Genomic DNA, 22,607 nt, shown 5'->3' with positions numbered 1-22,607 from the left:
TCTGTTTATCATGTCTTGGAGCAAAATCCAATGATGCTGACCTGGATTTAAGGTCAGCATCCAGCTTTGCTCACTGTCTTTCCATCCAACAACTATGTAATCGCTGCATTCGCTTTGCATTCACGTGGACGTACAGGTGAGCTGCTGTTTGCATGGCAACTTTGCTATTCTTGTGCCTGATTAACATTATTTGTTCACTTATACCTCCATTAACTTTGCATTTGTGCTGGGAGGATTATCAGGCATATAACAGTCTGTATATTGGCAGGCTGTCACCTTCTGGTCTGCCGCTTTGGTAAACAGCATGTTCTATCAGATAAAGCAATCACAATAGATTCATTACCAATTATCTCCTTGAGGAGCAGCACAGAGGGTGTTAACACTGAAATTATAAAGTAATAATCAGTACAGATCAGCAAACAATATTGTGTCATATGGACACATAGCGTTCATCATTTTTAAGCAAAAATAAATAAAAAGCATTTAAAAGTGAGACCAAGTATAAAAATTTATTATCATGGATAAAATAAAAGTTCATAGCTGACAGACGATGTCTCACTGTGTGCTGTCATATTAACTGCTCTCCCTCCCTCTTGGAATTGTTAAAAGGCATTCTGGGACTTGTGAGAAATGACTGAGCAGGACATAGAACAAAAAAGTGAATACCTGTAGGTACAACAGAGATGGATGACACTTGCACACAACCCTGAGATTTTAAAATGGCTTGTCTTGGGCAAATTAAAGTAAGACATCCACTGTAAATATGTCAGCGTTATGCTGATAATAAAGCCGGCTGATGGTGACAGATATAATCAAGCATGCACACGGCGTCTCTGCTATCCACAGACGCCCCACTCAATCATCATCAACCCTCTTGTGTATATGAGATAGATGTCAGGTGTAGGCCCATCTATTCCCCAGCCATAAATGCACTCGTAAATTTAGAAAGCGGACAAAATTAGCTGATGGATTCTCCTTATTACAGACCGTATTTGCATATATTTGCAAAACAAATTCACTCAGTTGGCTTCACATTTGGCCTGGGGAAAAATCAGGCCTGAAATTGTGGGTTGGCTGCATGAAGTGAAGTCAAATTATATAGCGCAGATGAAGTTTCCATATTTATGTGTGAAAGATGAAATGAGAGGGGGAAAAAAATCAGTGTTTTTGATTTAACAGGTTAAAATCTGATGGACAGCCAGATTGACGGGAAGAATTCAAAGAAATGACGTCTGTTTAAATGCTACTGTTGCGCCCACAGTCTGGCCAAATTAAAAGATAAACATTTTTTCAGTATATTTTTCATTGTGTTACTTATTCATCAAGAGATTATGCTTTGAATGAACTTCAAAGTACAGCTAATTAGTACGGTGGCCCTGAGAGGCCAAACGGACTGCAGCTTAAGAAAACACCAAAAAAAAAAAAAAACGCTGCAAAAGAACACAAAACACAACGGAAATAGGAAAAAACTGATTTCCAAAAGCACAAGGGAAGTGTTTCTGGGGAGACAATAACCCGACGGACCAGTTGCAGGAACCAAAATATGCTACGAATACGAGACACTTAAAAGAAGTGGAGGACCTATCGGTTTTATGAGGAAAGAAAAGATGAGAGGTACGTGTGTTAGCTTAACTATTAGCCTAAAAATCCGTCATCAGTATTATATGAATCATGATAAAACACGACTACCGTGTTTTGGTTCCTGCAACTGGTCCGTGCTTTTGGAAAGCTGTTCTTTCCTATTTCCGTTGTGTTTTGTGTGCTTTTCCAGCGTTTTTCTTATTGCTGGTGTTTTCTTAAGTTGCGGTCCGTTTGGCCTCTCAGGGCCACCGTAAATTAGTGTATTTATTGATTACATCTTGGGATTGAGATGATTTTTAACTCTAACGTTACAAAGTACAACAGATGACTCCAGCTTATTTTCATCTAGTCGCAAACCATCAATCCAACAAATTCTTCCCCTTATTCAATGTTATATTAATCCATTACTGAAGTTTTGCATTAAATCCTCAACAGCAGTACTTGTACCTGAATATTTTCAAAGGAATGTTTAGGATTTTTGGTTGTTGGTTTTTTTTGTTTTTTTTTTTAAATTATTGGTTTGATTTGTCATTCACGTTTAAAAAAGACCTAACTCAAGGGATGAACCAGTTTTGTGTCTACATAAATAAAAATAGCAAAAATGATCAAAAGCGCATAATTTGTTCCTAGTTCTTGAGTTGAATCGGAAGGTTTTATGGAGTCATGAATCCTAATTTGAGTTTTTTTATTCAAATCGTTTTTAGTATGTATGGAGACGGTCAGGAGAGCAAGACATTACTAAGTGTTTACAGCCCTCTCTAAACACTTTTTCACACTGTTACTAGTACTCGACTCTACTCGGTTTTTAGGGTTTTCCTTTACACCTGTACCCAGGTACTTTTGTTTTGTTCCTGGTGGACCAGGGTTCCAAGCGAGCTGATTCGAGCTGAAAATGTGATGTCAGCAGGCTGGATGGCACTGATTTGTCAAAGAGTGAATCACTGAATGACTCATGGGAGCGACTCCTTCATGAAACATGAATTTGTATTTCTGTTTCTTGTGTTGGTGTTATCAGTTAGGATTTAGTTGAGTGTTATTCTAGTTTAGTTTCTATGCCCCTTGTGTGAGTCTGTTCTTGTCTTCTGTGTCAGTGTGACTTGATTTCTTGTCTGTGTGTTTCATGTTGTCAAGCCTGTCTTGTCATGTCTACGTCTCTCAATGTTTCCTGTTTCATTTTGAAAGTCTTGTGTTTCTTTGTTCAGTGTTTAGTTTTACTCTTCCCCTGTGCGGTTGTTATGTTCATCTGTGTCAGCTGTTTCCCCATGTGTTTCCACTTCCCCTGATCAACTCCTGTGTGTATTTAGTCTCTGTGGTTCATTCAATCAGGTCGTCTGTGTATTTTCCCTCCACATCATGTCCTAGTAGCCGCCTTAGTCGCTATAGTTGTTTCATAGTTTTTCATAGTTACCTCAGTCTTGTCACAGATTCCTTAGTTTTTTTAGTTTTCCCAGTTAGTTTTCAGTTAGCTCTTGCTCCTGTTTGCCTTTGTCTTGTTTTTGTCTCCTTCAGTGTCTGTATTTGGGTCAGTTTCCTTAAACACAAAGGCTGCTGAGCTGTGACAAAAAATGACCGAAACCAAGTTGAGTTGAGCCGAATAGGTTCTAGTGAAAAGAGGCAAAAAAAACACGGTGGAGGCTATCCAATCCAATTTTATTTATAAAGCACTTTAAAATACCCAGCACAGAACCAACGTGCTGTACAGAAAATAAGTTAAAAACAATAGAATAACAGAAAAGAGCAAAAATAAATAAATAAAACACATAATACATAAAAAATAAAAACAGCCCTATATTAAAAAACAAGATAAAACGGCATAGAATCAACTAAAAACAACTAAAATAAAACTAAAACTAAAACCAAGATCTCACGTGGTGTCAAAGGCCAGGGTAAAGAGTGATTTAAAAACATGTAGGGAAGAAGCCTGTCTAATCTCTGAAGGGAGATCGTTCCACAGTTTTGGAGCTGCAACAGCATGATCTCTACGTTTGCGCTCAGTCCTGGGTACAGGACTTCAACAGCTTCCCAAGCTATTGTTTTCTGACAAAACCATTTTCCACATTACGATTTGATTGTTTCCAAATCAGGTGAATATTTCTGAGTAGTACAAATCATTTGTGTCTATTTTCCTGCGCATCGCCTGTTGCCCGCTACAAATAGCTTTATTTTGCCAGCGTCTCTTGAGGTCAAAGGAAGCGATGCGATGATTGAAGGCTGAAGAGAGGCAGAGAGAAGAAAAGGTGCTAATATCACTGTCAGTCAAAGCGAGGGCAGCGTGGAGAGAGAATGAGACAGAGCGAGAGCACATCACAATGCTGACTGCAAGGAAACAACACTCGACATACACAATCAGCTCATTAGCAGCAACGGAGCAAAACATCAAGACCACAAATTCAGACGAGGACGCGTCTAAGAAATTGAGAAGCGTGGCAGCGAACCCATTATAACGCTTTTATATATTTATTTGTACAAAATACAGTAAAATGCATATTTCTGTATGATGGTGCCACAAAACTCCGTCCATACATCAAACCAGAGCCAACTCCTTTGTCTTTAACTGTCTAAATACTTATTCACCAAATGATAATGTGGTAATTAGTTGATACAAAAGGTCGTGACAGGATTTTGTCCTTTAAAAAGACTTGATGTCTTAATGCTTGAGTATGTCTAATGAACACTGTGGTCGATGTCTGTCAACCAGGGTCGTAATTATGTTCGCCTGTCACTTCCTGACACAGGCTGTAGCTTAGCAACCTGGCACAGAGACAGAGTTAAAGTTGGATCTCATTTAAATATCTCTCAAAAAATTAAAAAAGAGGAGGACAGTCAGGTGTTCAGTGCGATATTTACGGCGAAGTTGCTTTTTTGCGAACGTGAAGCCATCAGGACGGCTCCAGATGACCCTGAGCGTCTCCCACGCGTCCCTCGCAGGACATCAAACTTTCTCCAGACGTCACGCCACTCATATGAATGTGGGCAGGTTGCATAATTACTGCGTGGCTCTAATAAAACAAAACACATGCTTTGGCCGCTCCGCCCACTGAACTCCCACCGTTCTTATATAAATAGAACAGTTTCTTCATGTGCTTTTAATTGTTTTTTTTAAAGGTGCAAAGAGACGGCACGTACTGTAGCTGATGTGTTCAGGTTCATGCGCTCTGTGCCTGTTATAGAGTTTTAATAAGCTTTTGCAATATAGAATAATTTTCCTGCAGCATATGTAATGTTTAAGTGAGTTTTTATTTAGCAGTGTAAGCAAGTAGCTGCTTCCACTGAGAGCTACTTTTACCTGAGTGTACTTCAAATGAGTTCTGATGTGTTGCTATTTCACCCTTTTGCTCAGTGCCTCTCCATCAGAATGACATCGCTGGGTCTCTACCGGTCTAACCACTTCATAGGCAGGCTGAGCCTTGAGACGGAGAAGTCTCATTCTAAATATGGATACATTAATAGAGAAACAGAATACAACACTTTTCCAGCTGCAGAGTGAACGGGGCACACCAACACTCTTCTCGGTGCAAGCACAGTTTCCTTCCAAAGCTTAGGACTAAATGCGATGCAGGTGCAGAGGCTTCTTCCAGCAGCATTCACAAATGCTAAGTCTTTAAATGGTTTGCATAATTCATTGTGGCCTGTTTTGCTAAGCTCTTCCCTTCTAAATCATTGAGATAAATTCCCAAAATTATGTAAATATTAGAGATATAAAGTGTGATTGCAATCCAGTGGTGGATCTAGAAAATCTTACATGGGAGGCCAAATGAGGGACAAGAGGTCTAGCCAGGGTGGCACAAATCTCTTCAGTTAAGTGTGTGGAAATCTCCTATATCGACAAAATATCCACAAAATACTTATAATTATTTAATGTATCATCCCGTCTAAGAAAACAAAGACTATAAGAAGCTTTTGGACAAACAAGCAGTTGGTTTTTACAAATATTTTAAGGACAAAAAAGCAGTGGGGCAGTTGGCCCCCACTTGCCCACCTTCAAATTCGTCCCTGGACTGGATTGATTGGAGCAGCTGACAGCCCATTTTAAGGCGTGCTAGGAAAGACATTAACCAGTAAGTCTTAGTCACACGCAGACTGCCTTCATTCATATCATTTGTGATATAATGACCGTTGTTTGTTGGCTGGAATTGGAAAGATATTTCCACTCACAGTGGAGTTTAGAGTTCACAGGAACTCTAGACGTTGCAAAATGCAACTCTTCGGTTTCATTTTGCAACGTCTAGCATTAAGTAGGATGTGTATTATGTCACCTGTCTAACACAATAAAGAGTACATGTAAGGGCAATAAACAAAGTGCAGTATTCACTCTTTTGCCTGCATTTCTGGGTATTTAAGCTGCTAATCTGCTTTTTTCATCACTTCCATTCTGTTGTTCTCACTCTAGTCCAATCATCTTAGGAGGTTGGAAAGAAAAGCAGCTGAACATCTTCAAGTTTCTTGAAAACATTCTCATCCTCGAAGATCTTTCAGCTCTAAGACCAAATGGCCCACCGTGCAGCTTTGGAAAATATGAAGGACTTTATTTTTATACGTTTTAGGTCTTTTCCTGCTGACCTCCCCCACAGCCATTCATGCTACTCCAAATTAGTTAAGTAATGAATAAACAGTTACATGACAGAAAGGTTAATGTTTTTGTCACGTTCCTGGGTCTGTTGACCCAGTATTTTAAGTTTTAGTTTATTTAGATGTTTATGTTTAAGTTCTTCAGGTTAGCTAAGTTCATTTGTTTATTAGATTCCCTTCGTGTTTTCTACCCTGTATTTAAGTTCCCTCACCCTCTAATTGTTTCATGCCGCGTGTCTTATGTTGTCAAGTTCGTGTTGTTGTGTCTGCTTTCCATTCTGTTTCCCGTTTTATTGTGAAAGTCCTTGTCTTATGTGCAGTGTGTCTAAAGCTGTGTCCAAATTCATGGGCTGCATCCTCCTGAGGACCCGGCCTTTGCGGTCTACGTGGGCTGCGTCATCAGAAGGTCGGGTAGGCCGGAAGTAAACGGCTGGGGAAATTGGACGGTCTAGCCTTCTGATTAGCGTCACCGCTGTCTCGGTGCAGTTTAATAAACTCGGCCGTCTGCTCCTTGCTACCTAAAATATAACAGGACACTGGCGTAAATTCTCGACCATCTCACACTTCTGTTTTATTTTATCTAATCTAATAACTTTAATCTCAGCCAAACCGATTTACTCACGAACAAATAAAACACTGAAAAAAGCCCAACAATAACATTTTTAGGTTGTCTAAGTGACTTATTTATTATGTTTAACCTGAGTAGCAAAAGTCCGCAGTGATCTGAAAATGATGTGCCGGGAGTTGTGTCATTCTCGGCGGCTTAAGTGACCCTCGAGCTCCTGGCTTGCTATTGAGCTGGTGGGTAGCAGATGCTACGAAAACGTTGAAGCACTTTTGCAAATATGCGATATCTTGATAAACCAAGCAGATATTTGATGTTTACACACCTACTCTCTCGCCTGAAAATATGTTAAGTTTATTTTGTGACCCAGAAAGATTAGTAAGAGTAATTTTAAAACTTAGTAGCGGCCGCCATTGTTGGAAACTGGAGTTTGGCTGGGCCACACTATGAATTCTGGGATATGGTAGGCCACGAAGGACACACCCGACCCATCCTTCAAATTCGGGGAAAAGGAGGACGCATTTGTCGGCTGCATTCGGAGGAGTCTACGAATTTGGACACGACCAACTTTGCTTTCCCTTGTCTTGTTAGGTCTGATTTGTCCCAGCTGTGTTCCCACCTGTTCCCCATCCCCTCGCTATCCTCCTGTGTGTATTCAGTTTGTGCTTTCTCATTCAGTCTTTGTCAGGTTGTCTGTTGTCCTTTGTGCCATGTTTCCATGCTCCATGCATCTTTGTATCCACATCAGGTTTCATGTTTTGGTTTTTTATGTTTATCTGTAGTTTCCCCAGTTTAGGTTATTGTTTAGCGTCACCTCTGCCTTTTGTTTTGTAAAGTTTTTACCAGCCTTAATAAACGTCTCGCTTTCTGTTAACATTCGAATTAGAAATTCCTTTGAACCAAATACGTCATGTTGAATAAGTACGGCAGTAAACTGCCAGAACTTTTTCTATAATTTTACTAATTTATCATAAAGAAAACACTGAGATGTGTAGTTAAAACTTATTTATCTTGTATTAAGACATCTCAGGGACTAATTGTCAATGGTAAATGGCCTGTATTTATATAGCGCTTTACTGGTCCCTAAGGACCCCAAAGCGCTTTACATAACCAGTCATCCACACATTCACACACTGGTGATGGCAGCTACATTGTAGCCACAGCCACCCTGGGGCGCACTGACAGAGGCGAGGCTGCCAGACACTGGCGCCACCGGGTTTCCACTGTGAGAGAACGGAGACGTGCCTGTGCTCCTTCACGACGTGGTAGCATATGGTGTCCTCTGTAACTCCATCTGTTTCTTTGTGCCTCCTGTGTGCCAGCGTGCGAGCCGAGGCAGAGGTACGGTTTCAGTGCCATTTGTTTGTTTGTCAATTAGTAACGCACAAACTGCCAAGGCGAATTTCACAAAACTTGTTAGAGAGGTGGACCCACGGAAATTTGGTCCCGATCCAGATGGCTTTAAAACTGTGAGATGGGTCGCTGGTCGTGAAGGATGTGTATTCGAAGACGAGTAAATGCTATTAGCTCTCTAATTAAGTCACAATCTCAAGAAAACTTACACACATTTCCCACCTGTGCTTTTCAATCCACAGAAGGAGCTAATTAGATGGCAATCACTGCAAAAGTAAGCCTAATATCTCCAGATTATGGGATGATTAAGACAAGAACTGATAGGATAATGTGGGAATGTAGGCATTAGCTACCTTGAGCTGTTTCTAAGGAATGAGTTAGATGTTTTGGCTTTCTTGAAACTTACTGCTTGTCTGACAAGAATTCAATCACACCGTCAGCTGTGTTTCTTCATCACATCACCACTAACAAAAAACACCCCAGAATTATTATTCCTAATTCAGTCCCATTGAATCTCCGTGCTCTCCCCACAACAAGCAGAGTGGAAAAGGGAAACGTCTCTTGTAACCATCCGCTGTAAGGGTGATTATAATCATCCAGAATGGCACGCGGCTTGTCTTTGAGATATTTTCGGTGACAGTGGCCACTCTAACGTTTCTGTGTCTTTACCATGTAGTCATTTGGCAATTTACAACCGCATCCTTCCAGACTCATAAATGTAAAGAAGACTGTGAAGGAAAGTAATAAACGGCTGTCATTACTATTGCATGTCTAGCAGATATGTAATTAGGAGAATCAAAAAGGAACACATAGCCATGACAGCAGAAAATGTCAAGCTGACCTTGTCGGATGAAAGGCTCCATATTGTGTTCTTTGTTCTCTGTGTAAACTTTCAGACAGACTGCATGTTGATCTCAGAGTTTTCTTTTATTATCCGGCGTTTGTTTCTCTATAAATAGTCCATGGTTACAGTGCCTCAGGGTAACGAATGCTGTCTGTACTGTTGTTTGACCTGTTTACAAAGCAAATAAAACTCACAAAGATCACCTGGTTGTGTCTTTGTGTATCTTAATTTCCACAACAAGCTTGGTGTCAGAGAAGTGGGATCCCACGGCTGACGGGATCTGTGGTCTGAGATGGTAAAACACGAAGAGCCCAAACCACCTACACTGGGATATCCAGCTAAAGCTGGATATCCCAGTGTAAAGCTGAACTTTAACCATTTGATGCACAAATGGTTAAAGTTCTAAAATAAATTGTTCTAAGTTAAAAACCAAAAAAGGCAAAAAAGAGAGAAAAACAGAAAGAAAACAGGAATATGATTCTTTCCCTGTGCTCACATCCATGAGCAGGGGCACCAGCCTAAGCAGGGAAGCCCAGACCTTCCTCTCCCTAGCCACCTCCTCCAGCTTGTCCCGGGGACAACAAGGCGTTCCCAAGCCAGCCGAGAGATATAATCTTGGTTCTGCCCCAGAGCCTCCTCCCAGTGTGTCCCAGGGGCTAAGTTGTCCAGGGATTCTACCTCCTAGTCGGGTCTCCCATGGCATATTGGTCCTGGGTGGGGGACCAGACAAAGAGCGATTCAGAAGACCCCTATGAGTAGAACATCAAGGAAACGGTTCACCCCACCCAGGATAGGGTGACCGAGGCCCCGCCCCGGAGCCAGGCCAAAGTAGGGTGCCCGAGGGCGAGCGTCTGGTGTCTGAGCCTTAGTCCATGGGCTAATGCATGTAACGCCGTAATGCATTGTGTGCCAGGCGGTGGCGTAGAGTGAGGCCCTGGCGGACCGATCCCCAGCTCCAAAGTGGTGGATTTCATGTCTCCAAATGTGATGAAGGAAAAGCATGAAGAAGGATCCATGAGTGTTATACATGTTTAGGGGAAATATATTTTGGCTTCCTGCAAGAAGGAACATTAAGACAGCTAATGCAGCTGGAAGAGAAAATAGATCACGGAATAAAAGAGATAAGAGTGCAGAGAGATGAGTTTGTTGAAATAGAAAATCACCTGAGAGCATTAAGTGGAAGCGTGGAAGCACGAATGCAGAGACAGACAGAGAGCTCAAGAAAAAGGAGCGATGAGGATGAAAGAGAGAAATCTTCTCAGAGATACTTTGCATCCCTCCTCACAGCCTCAGTGTGTCAGAGTGGATCACGACCTCCCCCCGCCACCATGCAGCAGAGATGAACAGCACACGCCAGAAAGCTCTGGTGACTCATTTCTGACCACAGCACGTTCACCACTGGAGGCTTTACATCATCAAGCCCACTCATCAGAAGCCACAGCCGTCCACACCCAGCAGCGATGTGCAGACCCTCCATCTGCCCCTCAAATGCCTAATAGAGCCACAGATTAAGGAGGCCACGATTCATTTGTCACACCCAAGTGATGCGACGGATGCAAACCAAGCCCGACATGAAAGACAAGTTTTAATGCTTTCTTTGTTGAGTCGTACTACCTTATAGGTTCACGCCAGTGAGGTTGATTGATCGTTCTCTGTCAGCCCAGTTGGTTCAGTTGGTTCCACCCGTGTCCTCAACTCCACCTTATTTTGACTTTCAGAGTAAAATGAATGTTTTGTTTTATTTCATCCCTATTTAATTCTCTTCACTGAGCATCTATTGTCTGTTAATGATTAAATCTTAATATAAACAAACCTTTGAATTCACATATAAACATGAAATTTCCCCTTGTGGGACTAATAAAGGTATCTTACTTACTTACTTATTTCAGTTGCATTTTACTTTGTATTTTCAGAGTGTAGGTCTTCAGTAAATGTGATGTACTTGTGTGAGAATGGAATGGAAAATGTTCAGACTCCTCTCTGTGTCACGCTGACCTCGTTGAATAAAAGGCAGAAGATGTTTTTATTTAGGTCTAAGAATTAGTCATGAGATCGTTTAAGCCTATTTTTTCTTCCTTTTTTTCTCCCTCTAATTATTTTCTACTGTTGTTTTAACTTTTTATGTAACCGTAACAGATCAACAAGTGTCAAACTGTCTTGTCTTCACCTTTTGACTTTAAACACTAATAGCTCCTTCTTCACGGTCTGCCTCTAATTGCTTCATACTTTTTGAATTTAGCACCTGGAAAAAGAACCGACGTTTTCTCTGACTGCACTGATTCTTATTTGGAACAAATAAGGGGTTCTTGGAATAAGTAGAGGACACAATGGGAAAACTTGATGGGCTAATAAATAGACCTCAGCGATACCAAAACATCGTCTCAGTGATCAAATTCAAATCTCCGCTCTGTGTATTTTATCTCCTGCTATTCTCGTGTTTCTGTCTCAGACGAGACGGAACAATTTCTCATGAGGAGCTTGGTCGGGTAGAGGAAACTCAGGATTCTGAAATCTCCATATAAGTAGAGGATTTGTGGTGAGACAAAGACTGTTGCGAGCAGCACATTTGTCCTTTGGGAAGTGCTTTTTGTTTGTTAGCAGCCTAGCATCGACAGTTGCTCAAGATATCATTTTCAATTGTTGTTTGATGGTAGATACCAATAACAGCTCGAGCTGATTCAATTTTGCTGAAAATCGGGTAGAAATCAAAGTCACACCAAATGTGAAAATCAGTAAAAACTTTTTATGGGTCGTCGTCAAACTTCGCAGCGATAAACTTTGCATTTGACCTTTACCTTCATTGTTAGTACTCAAGATCATAGTTGATGTTTAAAAAAAAAAAAGTAATCTATTTTATATGAAAGGGCATGGGAAAAGCTGTAGAAAACACTCTTTAGATTTTCAATATGACACTCTACGACGTCATAATGACGCCATAACAGGCTGACGTCAGGGTAAAAACGCCATTAAAGTGAAGTCTTTGCACTTTGAGGGGAGTTGTGCTCGTTTTGTGGTGGAGTGGGGGTTCATTATTGATACAAATTGTAAACTCTGTTCTGTGAGACGATGTATTTTTGAGTGTACAATCCAACAAATTTCTTCTTATAAGTGTAAATGAAGAAAATCCTGTTTTCCAGCCACTGACAGAAAAATAAATATTTATGATACAGATCGTGTCCTTAATTAAATAACACAGATATCGTCCACTTTCCACATTTGGCACCCACCTTAAAAATTATCACTATTTATAATACTGTCGAAATCTTGAGTCATCCCTCGTTTGTATGTAACAAGCTTGAAAGTCAGTATTTGAAGCTCGTGACCACTTTTATTCTTCAACACAGCCTCTTTTGCGCAGCTTTCTTGTCATTTCTTACGCAGTCTTCGGGAATGCTTCTCCAGGCTTCCCGACGAACATTCAAAGCTCTTCTTTGGATGTTGACTCCCTTTTGTTTTGTTCTCTGTTGAGATGACCCCACTCTGCTTCAGTAATGTTGAGGTCCGGGCTCTGGGGAGGCCAATCCATGACTCAGTGTTGCACTGTGCGTTTGTCTCTTTCCTGGTGTGCTTTTACTGCATTGATTGTTTGCGTCATTGTGATGCTAAAAAATGTTTTACAGCTATAGACACTCAGTGCTTTATCTCTATCATTAAACCAAAACTGTCCAATTTGGATTCATCACTCCATAAAAGCGATTTCCATTCCACTTCTTGTACCTCAACCCTGTTTACCTTCTTTAAAAACTGCTTCTTGAGAGATAATATCAGCACACATGTATCATTGTAACTGATATGTGTGTACAGATGCACCTATTCTTTGAACCAAGTTGTGTGTTGCTAGGCTGCACTGAGACTGAGCTGAAGCTGTATTTAGCACACTATCCTCACATGTGCAGTGTCAAGATTTTACTCAGGAAAAAAGGTTCAAGTTCACAGGTTTACTGAAGTAGAGCTAACCTTGACTCTTCCACACACTACTGGCAGGAAAAGGTGAATTGTCACAGTTTGACTTTGATATCTACATTTTTTTTCTGTTTCCTGAAATATTTATCACGCTTGGTGTCAATCATTTCCAACCTTTTTCTTATTTTATCAGGTCTTCCTGAAACACAATCCGTGATGAATAAGATATTCCACATCGTCAAGGGCAAACTTTGATTGATTGCATCAGGAAATGAATCAAATATATGAATGATCCCTTTGAGACTGTGTCTGTGAAGGTTCTCAGTCATCCAGGTCATCGTAGTCTAAGGCAGTGGTCCCCAGCCCTCGGACCGGTACCGGTCCGTGAGTCGTTTGGTACCGGGCCGTGAGAGTTGAGGCTCAGGTGTGAAATGTATAGTTTTCAGTGTTATTTTGTTATCGTTTTTATCGTTTACTCGGTTTTCCTGGGTCTTTTCACGTGTGTTATGAATACATTTTCTTTTTTTCAGTACCGGTACTAGTTTTATTTTGTTGTATTTATCCGCGACACCTTAAAAGGCCGGTCCATGAAAATATTGTCGGGCATAAACCGGTCTGTGGCGCAAAAAAAGTTGGGGACCGCTGGTCTAAGGAGCTTGTAAATAAAGCTTTCCAAGCTCCTTAGACCCTTTGAGACTGTTATTTTCAAAATGCCCAAACACCCTGGTGAGAAAGACTAAATTGTACTTTCATCAATTGGCAGGGTAAAAAAATCAAAGTAGTGAAAGGAGGACAAACCTGAAAAAGTTTTAAAAAAACCCTCAATTATAAACCATGAAGTGACCGAGCAGATGTTGTGAACGCTGCTCTGAAGACAACAGTACATACAGTATGTCCTTTCAGCAGGCTCAGATTGGCTGTGCAGTCAACATTAGTGTAATCATCCCAGTGTGACTTTTGTGAGCTGTGATCTGGCCCCGTGTTTCTTACTGTAATTAGAATCCAGTAACGACACAGGTGGCATGGAGAGCAATCATCGCCATGCGTTTTTTCTGCTTTCTTACAGTTGAGTCTGCTGTCTTCTAAAATACTGCTCTAAATTAGCATTGACCTTTTCCATAATGTTACCACATTGTTTCCAAAAAGTCAGGACCCTGTGTGCGTAAAACATAAAGATGCATTCATCGTTTAAAGGCTTTATTTTTATGTACCAGCCTGGGTACTCATTATTAAAATGTGCAATGTTAGAAAAGTGAATGTTGCACAACTGCTGCAGTTAATTGATAACATGACCATGTGCAAAGGTGACACCCCAGAAAGTCTCAACAAATTCACTTTGTATAGAAATGATTAGAATTTGTATTGTGTTAAATATACCTCACAGTGGAACATAGGCCTTTAGTATTTCAGCAAGACAATACCACAACATTCTGCACTTATCACAGCAGCATGGCTCTGTAGAAAAGCCCAGACCTGTCCCCCACTGGAAATATTACATGCATGAAACATGAAATATGACAAAAACGGCCCTCAAACCTCGGTGCTACATTTACTTAAAGTAGGAATCTTACATCACAGATACTCTTTGAGCAAAACAATAAAAATGCTCACCTGTAAACGTGTGTTTCTTAGAGTCAGGGCCTTTACATCAATTCACTGATTCAGTTTAAACCTTAAAAATCTCTCCTCAAGGCCGACTTCAAACAAAACATCTAGTGATTAATGCTTGAGTGCTTCCCAGTGTTACTCAGATGTTGAATTCATTTACTTCATGGTGAATTGCACTTTCATGTTCATAGGGGTCTCTAGCGCTGCGTTATAGCGCCTCCTGGTGGCTGACTCTGGCTGATCCGACTGAGACAAACTGCGTTAGTACCACTTGATGACAATAAGGAGAAATAGTCACAGTATTAATCAGATTAAGTTCTGAATGACTTGATTTCTGTTCCGTTGTGTTTCTTCAACATAACGAGGTGTTTATTGTTTTCATCATATATTTTTGTGGAATCACGAAACACAGGAAGTAGTGTAGATGGGGGGGAAAATGGCCAGTGAACAACATTGTTGGCAGCTGGTCTGGATGAAGCTGCTGACTGACTGAGATTTTCCCCACACAAACATCTCGAGGGTTTACAGAAACTATCCAGCGAGCAGCAGAGAAGATGTCTTGCTGATTTCAGAGGTCAGAGAATGGCCAGACTGCTTCGAGCTGATAGGAAAGACCACACCGGGTCACACGCCTGTCAGAACACTGGGAAACGTTGCCTGGTGGTAGGGTCTGCATGTGGCATGAACAACATGACAGCATGGATCCATCTGGGCTTGTAGCAAAAGTTCAGGCTGCTGCTGGTAGTGTAACAAATGTGTGGGATATTTTCTTGGCACACTTTAGTCCCCGTAGTTTTAAATCTGCCGACCCGAATACTCGTGTCCATTCCTTTATGACCAGTGTAGTGATCTTCTGACAGCTGCTTCCAGCAGGAGAACGCAGCATGTTAAAAAACTCAAATCATCTCGAGGAGGCAAAAGAAGCTTCAAAAAGGAAGTAGGGAGGTGTACCTAATAAAGTGACCGTCAAGTGCACATAACGCTATCGTCCATCTTCACGTGAAACTCAAACAAGTGCTCTACAGACTTGATTTTGAATATTTTATTCCACAGTTGAATGAAGATGGGAGCAGCAAACTTACAGCATCAATGCGCAACGTTTACTCGTGTTCACACCTACACACAGGTCACACTGCATTCAAACTGAACACGACAAATTACACATTCAGATTTGACTGACTTTGCTCGCGTGAGTCACAAACCAAAGTGATCGGATTTTCGTTAGGATGAATTTTATGATTGAAATCTCGTGCATATAAAGAAAACAACAAATAAGCAGCGAAATGAACCACATCCACAAATCGAGCACGAGGGCACATACAGAAGAGCAGAAACAAAAACGTCTAAATTAACAGTGAACATCTCGACACATCTTGGTCACCTCCAGTGGACTCGTATGGCTTGGTCATAGTGAATATCGAGGTAAAAATGTATGTACATCTTCAAATAGTCCCATTATTATAAAGTTCTGTCGGCGTCCATCACTGGCACAAAATGCTTTAAAAAAACCATCCCACACATCAAAAGAAATCTAAACTTTACATTACGATTATATCATTTTTGGTCTCTTTAATTATACTTGCAAAAGAATGATTTTGTTGTACTACATTTTACAAGTGCTGTAGAAAAAACTGCCGTACAAAAACAAGGAAGCCTCATAAGTAGACTTGACACAACAAAATAAACATTTTGTTAATTTTACAAATTAAATCTTCTGATTTCCTGAATCAGTTACATTTCTTATGTCAGAATTATGAATCTTAAAAGAAGCTAATTTATTTGAGAGCCCAATTTTTTTTATTCCAAGGTTGAAATGTTATTTTTTAACCTCGACAAGGATCAATGCTTTAAGGGGGAAAAAAAGCTGTTTGGGGTAAAAACAACATGTGAGTACAGTATATTAAAGATTCTTCATTATGATTTAACTCTGCACCAGCGCTCTTACAATACTGAGATCTCTCACTATAACATTTTTTGCTAATATCAATTTCATTCAGTCATGAAATGATTCACAGTTGACTGGCAGGATTTACCTATGAGTGTTTTAAGTGTCATTGAAAAGTACTTTTTTTTCACCAGTCAAATACAATCTGGAGATACTGATTCTGTCTGTAGGGAGAATAAAACCCTACAAATTCTGAACAAAGCCGTGTGGTTAGTGTATAAAAATGATATGACCGTGTCGGTCTGATACTGAGATGTAACAGAGGCTTTGCTTTGATTTTTAAGATGTTCTGGTCCCCTGTAACACAGGAGGAAATCCTGAAATGATTACTTTAGTCTTTTCCTCACCACATAAACCTCTGCGTTGCTGTGCTGTCCGGCCAGTGGAAGGTCTTGGCGATGAAGATGTAGATGGTGGCAACGTTCACGGCCGTGTACAGGAGGAACTCCCCGATGAGTCTGGGAAGGGAGGGAAGGGGCATGTGCAGGCGATACATCAGGTATGGAACGATGAAGTACCTGAACTCCAGGAGCTTCTGCGGGACTGTGGTGGCCACGAGGCAAGCCAGGAAAGCCAAACTCCAAAAGAGAGAGCGCGATTTAAAGGAGTCCAGAAAATTCCACCCGGCGAAGATGTACGGAGGGATGAGGAGGAAACGCACCAGTTCGTGCCTTTGGAAAAGTTTCTTCCACACGTAAAAGGGGAAATGGCGGTTATCGGCCAGGAGGTACTTGTGGACAAAGGTGAATTTCCACACCAGGAGCAAAGAGATGCCGGTGACCAGGAGGAAAAACAAAGGCTGCTTTTTGAGAGCCTGCAGGAAGCGGAGGACGCGGTGGTAACACAGCGAGACGGGGAGAGAGAAGAAGAGGGAGAAGGAGAAGAAGTAGAAGAGCTGGGGGAAGTTGAGGCAGGCCTCGTGGCTCGTCCTGTCGCCAACCACGATCCCATCATTGAGCGCCACAAACACCAGGAAGCCAACGCCGACCAGCGCGTAAGGCCAGGCCACCAGCAGCACCGCCTTCACGTGATTGGGTGAGGTGAGGAACTCCAGAGTGAAAAGCAGGATTCTCTTAGCTCCGCTGAATGACAGCGGGATCTGAGACGGTGCAGACTTCTCGTCCCTCTTTTTTGTATGCTCCACCCTCCAGGCGTCATCCATTTTCCCTGCCACCAGAGTGGCTGCGCAGAACGCCACCCAGATGATGTTCGTCTGACGGAAGAGCACGGAGCAGACGCCCAGCAGCGCAGAGGCCTTGTGGCAGCCGTACAGGGTCATGAGGTAGGTGAAGAGGATGAAGAAAGTAGATCCAGCGTCGGTGTAGTAGAGGAAGTTAAAAAAGTAGAGCACAGGGAAGGTGGACAGAGAGAGCGCTGACAGGACTCGGCGTGAGGTTGTCCGCATCTAGAAGAGAAGTTAATGTGACATCTGGAAAAAAAAAAAAATTAAGTCACTCGTGGTCTTGCCTTCGTGTCCCGGACTTACCTTCTCCCTGAGGTGCAGCTTGCAGAGGAGCAGATAGATCAGGTAAAGGTTGCCACAGTTGAAGAGCAGGTTGATGAAGCGCAGCATGGCCGTGGAGCACACCACCTCGCCTGTCAGTTCGGTGAGCCACACCACAGGCTTGATGACTCCCACTGAGACGAGGTAAAGGCCTGGGAGAGTGGTGATCATCGGGTCCCACTGCATGAATTAAAAACATGTTAACACGGCACAAGGTGTAAAGTTCACTTAACATGTGGAGTGAGCGGATAATGGCTCTTGAGTGGGGAGTTGGGGGGGCTTCTGCTGTGAAGGACCACACCAATAAGCTGAGCTGAGCTTCACGGTGCTCAATATTAATTGTATCCCTTTATAATCTTATTGTTGTGGCCCTCCACAGGGATATTTCATAGCACTGTCAGTTTTCTTGGCTAGTCTGTGATACAAGTATTTAAGAAAAAAAACCTGTGTTTGCATCAGCACTCACTTCATTATTACAGGCAGGCATCGAACAACCAACTTTTCAATTAGTAGACGACCTGCTCTGGCTCCTAAAAGCCTTTTTTAAGAACCTTCATCTACATGCTATCTTAAAATTACAGCCCAAATGATATAGCAGTCTGTTGATACATGAATGTCGTCCAATGGAGTATGTGACGACACAAATTTACAAATAAAGTCATTTAAATTTCATCCACCATGGGTCTAATGTTTTCTCCTGTTCCAATGGCACCTCAGCCATCATTAAGAAGCCCCAGCAGGTCCAGCATTTCCCGAGGATACTCAGGAAGAATCATCTCAGTTAAATGCTCCTCCTGCTGTGCTTCTACAGAGCCACCGCTGAGACCATAGTTCATTACCCTGTGGTACATGGGGTTCGTAGCAGCAGATAAAAAGGCCCTCCAGAGAATCACCAACACTGTTGTTCTCTTCCTTCCCTCACAGACATTGCAAACAGCCCCAAATCATCATCAAAGACTGCTCTCATCCAAGTCACCATCTGTTTGAACTGCTGACTCCGGGTAGGCGTTACCAATCCGTAAAATCCAAAACTCCCAGATTCACTACGGGAACGTCCCTCTCACCAAACAAAGACAGCTCATATCATTTTATCTTGAACTTGATAAAATGTCATGCATTAATATATGATGTGTTATAGGAGAACTACTTTTATGCTTGTATCCAATTATTTATCTATTTAGCCCTAGACAAGGAAAGAGGCTCCAGTAGATTGCAAGCATAACATGAGTCTGGTTGGAAAAGACAACTCCCTGTCAGACAGTCCTAGAGACTGATTGCCAACTCCCTTGCAACCACTGGCTGCTAGGAGGAAAGTGTAGTCCCTGATGACAACCACTTAGCCAATGAAAATGTGAATTTCATTCCTTTAGTGGTTGCTGGAAGCCACGAGGATTTTTGAGCTGCTAAGGCGGTCGTTTACTGGTCTCTTGTCCTACATGCCTGGAGCCTCGCAGGCATCTGCTTGGACCCAGGCATCATGCATTACTCTGCTGCATGTGAACCAGGCAGGGCTGTGATGAATGATAACCACCCCAATCTTTTCTCTGCAAGGCTTTAACACTTTTTAGAAAACTCTCACTCTCTCGTGGATCCCTGACTAAAACACCATCGTTTAGCCTAGTTTCCTCTAACACACACTGCTTTCACTGTCAGTCAGATGCCATGCATCATGTCACATGAGGATAAACATGCAACATGTCTTTACAGATAGCCATTAGTAATGTAAGGTTTACAGAGCTTCATACAGATCTGAGCAGTTAAGCTTCACTTCACCACAAAGTCCCTTGCTCTTTTTAAAGCTGGCCCACGTGACATCAATAAATATAACCCACCCAGACAGGCATACCATACTGATACAGCCCTATATGCCCAGTGTGGAGATTAACCTTAATCGAAAGCCCCGCTGCTCTTAGCTAACCTTAATCCGCCTGATAATGGCGGGCTCACCCTCATCACTCACACTTTACCTCGTTGAATTTTCCCTGGCAGTATTTCTGAGCTTGGGGGACGTGGAAGATCTCGTCCATATAGGGCTCCCTTTGCTCGCGGGTCACTCTGGAGAACAGCAGGCAAGATATTAAGAAGTTGGTGCTGCACAGAGCAGTGAACATGTAGCCTTCAAATTTCTCCATGTTTGACGACGAAACACGGTGTAAAACTGAGAAAAGTTCAGACCAGAGCTAGCTATTAGACTTTAGAGTATCTCGCATAACTACCAGACTCGAGAATTTAAACCGCGGGAAAACGTTAATTTAGAGGAAAACTGTCTGAAACATGTCCACCGTTGCTAAACGGAAGAATTTTTGTGATTTTTGACAGCTGGCGGTCCGATTCATAAATAGGCTCGGTACGGAAACTCGTGTAAAACCATAGGTTCCGGTACTATGCTAAATACTTTAGCGTGGGATTATCTGTCGAGTAATATCTGCCTTATATATATGTATGATTTATTTTGGATGATTATGTTATTGACTGCCGTTTTACTACCTTGTGATATCCTTTTTTTTCTCCTAGGAGGAGATTTCCTCTGACGCGGTGTCACCGTGTTATGGTTCCCCCCGCCGTGTAGAGACTTCACGTGAAGCACCGTGGTCCGTGTGCCGTTTATAGAATTTTATCCAACCTTTTCTGTGTGTGTGTGTTTTGAGAATGCATCTAACACAAAAGCTGGAGCTTTTCCCCGACCACAGAGTGACCCAGATGCTCTTCAAAGAAGTCAAAAATGCTGCAGAGCTGAAAAAAAGCGCCATGGAAGGGAAAATAAACGGTGCCTTGATCAACCCTACGATGGTGAGCCTTTTCCGTCTGTTTTAGCAATGCTTTTTTTTCAAAATACGCCTGTGTTTTATTGTATAAAACACATACTAATAAAACCGTTAAGCACTCGTGTCTTTCACTGAAAAAGAAAAATTGAGAATTACCTGGAGTCTTGCTGTTTGCTTACGTTGACCCTGTGTTTCCATTTCCAGCTGGTGGATCCTTTTCAAGTGCTGGTAGCTGCCAATAAAGCCGTTCACTTAGAGAAAATAGAAAAAATGAAGACAAGAACTCTTTACTCGGAGATCATCTTCAATCTGTCCCCTACAAATAATGTAAGTGAGAAGAAGCAGATGTTTCTGTGATCCATGTTCCGATTTTTGAAAAAATATGTTACTCTTAACGTTTATGTAAGCTATCTGTATGCTTCCACTAATATAGATCTCAGAGGCCTTTAAAAGATTTGGGATCTCAGATGGTGATGACTCCGTTCTGATCGTTATGGTTGACAGCAAAGATGAGTCCCAGGTTGTGTCAGACATTGCAGCCAGGGTGGAGGGCCGGCAGGTTCCAGTGGAAGAGATTTCCTCACTGTCAGACCACGCAAAGATCAAAAAGGTCGCTGCTTTTAATTAATCTGCGTTCCACACTTGTATCTTGTTATGTTACAGGGGTGACAGGCTGCACAGTTGTTTCTCCTAATGTTGCTTTATTCCCAAAACATTTTCAGATGTGGATTATATCCAGTCCCAGACTAAATGAAAAATTCAGGGAAGATCTGACAAAAGAAAAAAAAAACTGGGCCTAAAATCATGTTATAACCCACAGAGTACATAATCAATTGCAGTTTTCTCACTACCGCTTTAACACTTTGCTTGATGAATTTAAAGAATATTTAAATTTATTTTTTCCCTCCATTACAGCTGTACAAAGTCACTCCCCAGGAGGAGAAATGTGGGAGTCTGCTTGATGCGGTCGTATGCAGAATGGCCACCAAGGATGTTATGTAGGTTCGTTGGTTTATACTAGGTGCGATTAGAAACTTCTGTGACTTTTATGACTTCACCCTTAAAGAAATGAAAGACTACGCTTTGAGCTCCACTTCAACACACTGTCCTTGTGCAGGACTGGACTACTTCCAGCACCGCTGCTATTTTTAGATCACTCCTTGAACGTCTCATTCTGTCCACTGGAGCAATTCAAACGTCAACTTCTGTGTCAGGCTGAAACAGCTTTGACTCGGAGGGTCATCACAGGTTATGAGAGCGGATTGTCCACCTACAGCCCACCGACCAAACAGCACACAATCCAAAAGCAACGCATCAGGATCTAGACGATTTTTTTCCCAGCATTCATGTGTTGTGCACCAAGGTCAGACTTATTCAAGGATATAATATCCTGAGGCATTCAAGGGACGGCATTTAGTAGAAATGACGTAAAACACCAAAGGTTGGGATTTTTTTGGTCACACTAACCAAATTGTAGCTCACCACTGGTTACATACAGCCAGATACGACTCTGTTCTCTAAAATGTAGCCAAATGTAACAGATTGATGCAGTGCTGCACCAGAGACCACCTTCGAGGGGGGGCTGTTTTTGTTTTTGCAGAGTTGCAGAACTTTATGATCACACCTTGTAAGACCAGGATACACCTAATAATATCTGAGAAAATGTGTTTTTTTTTTCTTTTCACACAACAGTTTAACAATAGATCTGTTGTCAATAGATCTATGTCTGTTTTTAATACTAGCCCAGCACGCTCTTAAGTTTAAACCAACAGAAATTGTCAGTCTTGATCTCTGTACACTGGGCTCAGTCAAAATAAATCTTATTTTTCTTAAACCTTTGAGTGAACTCATCTTTGTTTATTCTTTTTTATCTCTTCTTTGCCACGGCCATGTCGTAGGACGTAGGGAGAAATCTTTGCGTTTCTTATTATTTAGCATCATCCTATTTCTTGTTTTATTTTACCTTTGAA

The 22,607-nt window shown here is 41.7% G+C and overlaps 2 protein-coding genes across 3 annotated transcripts; one reads left to right on the top strand and one right to left on the bottom strand.

Annotated features, from left to right (window-relative positions):
- Positions 1 to 1,599: 1,599 nt before the first annotated feature.
- tprkb (Tp53rk binding protein) lies at positions 1,600 to 22,471 on the top strand. 2 transcript variants are annotated; one of them, XM_085137756.1, is made up of 6 exons: positions 1,600 to 1,614; positions 18,797 to 18,873; positions 20,393 to 20,662; positions 20,842 to 20,964; positions 21,071 to 21,247; positions 21,553 to 22,471. In XM_085137756.1, exons 3-6 carry the CDS (start codon positions 20,522 to 20,524, stop codon positions 21,637 to 21,639), a joined length of 528 nt encoding a protein of 175 aa, XP_084993882.1. In that variant the 5' UTR covers positions 1,600 to 1,614; positions 18,797 to 18,873; positions 20,393 to 20,521; the 3' UTR covers positions 21,640 to 22,471. The 2 variants fall into 2 exon arrangements, with proteins under 2 accessions (XP_084993882.1, XP_084993883.1); XM_085137757.1 differs by lacking the exon at positions 1,600 to 1,614 and having other exon boundaries at positions 18,651 to 18,873; positions 20,387 to 20,662.
- alg10 (ALG10 alpha-1,2-mannosyltransferase) lies at positions 10,644 to 20,215 on the bottom strand. The gene is made up of 3 exons (XM_085137754.1): positions 19,840 to 20,215; positions 17,855 to 18,052; positions 10,644 to 17,773 (listed from the first exon to the last, which is right to left on the bottom strand). The coding sequence occupies exons 1-3, from the start codon at positions 20,002 to 20,004 to the stop codon at positions 16,712 to 16,714; spliced, it is 1,425 nt and encodes a 474-aa protein (XP_084993880.1). The 5' UTR covers positions 20,005 to 20,215; the 3' UTR covers positions 10,644 to 16,711.
- Positions 22,472 to 22,607: the final 136 nt, after the last annotated feature.

This window comes from Neolamprologus multifasciatus, chromosome 17 (assembly GCF_963576455.1).
Source record: "Neolamprologus multifasciatus chromosome 17, fNeoMul1.2, whole genome shotgun sequence".
In the NCBI taxonomy this organism is placed as follows: domain Eukaryota; kingdom Metazoa; phylum Chordata; class Actinopteri; order Cichliformes; family Cichlidae; genus Neolamprologus; species Neolamprologus multifasciatus.
This window is presented reverse-complemented; position numbering and strand designations above follow the sequence as displayed.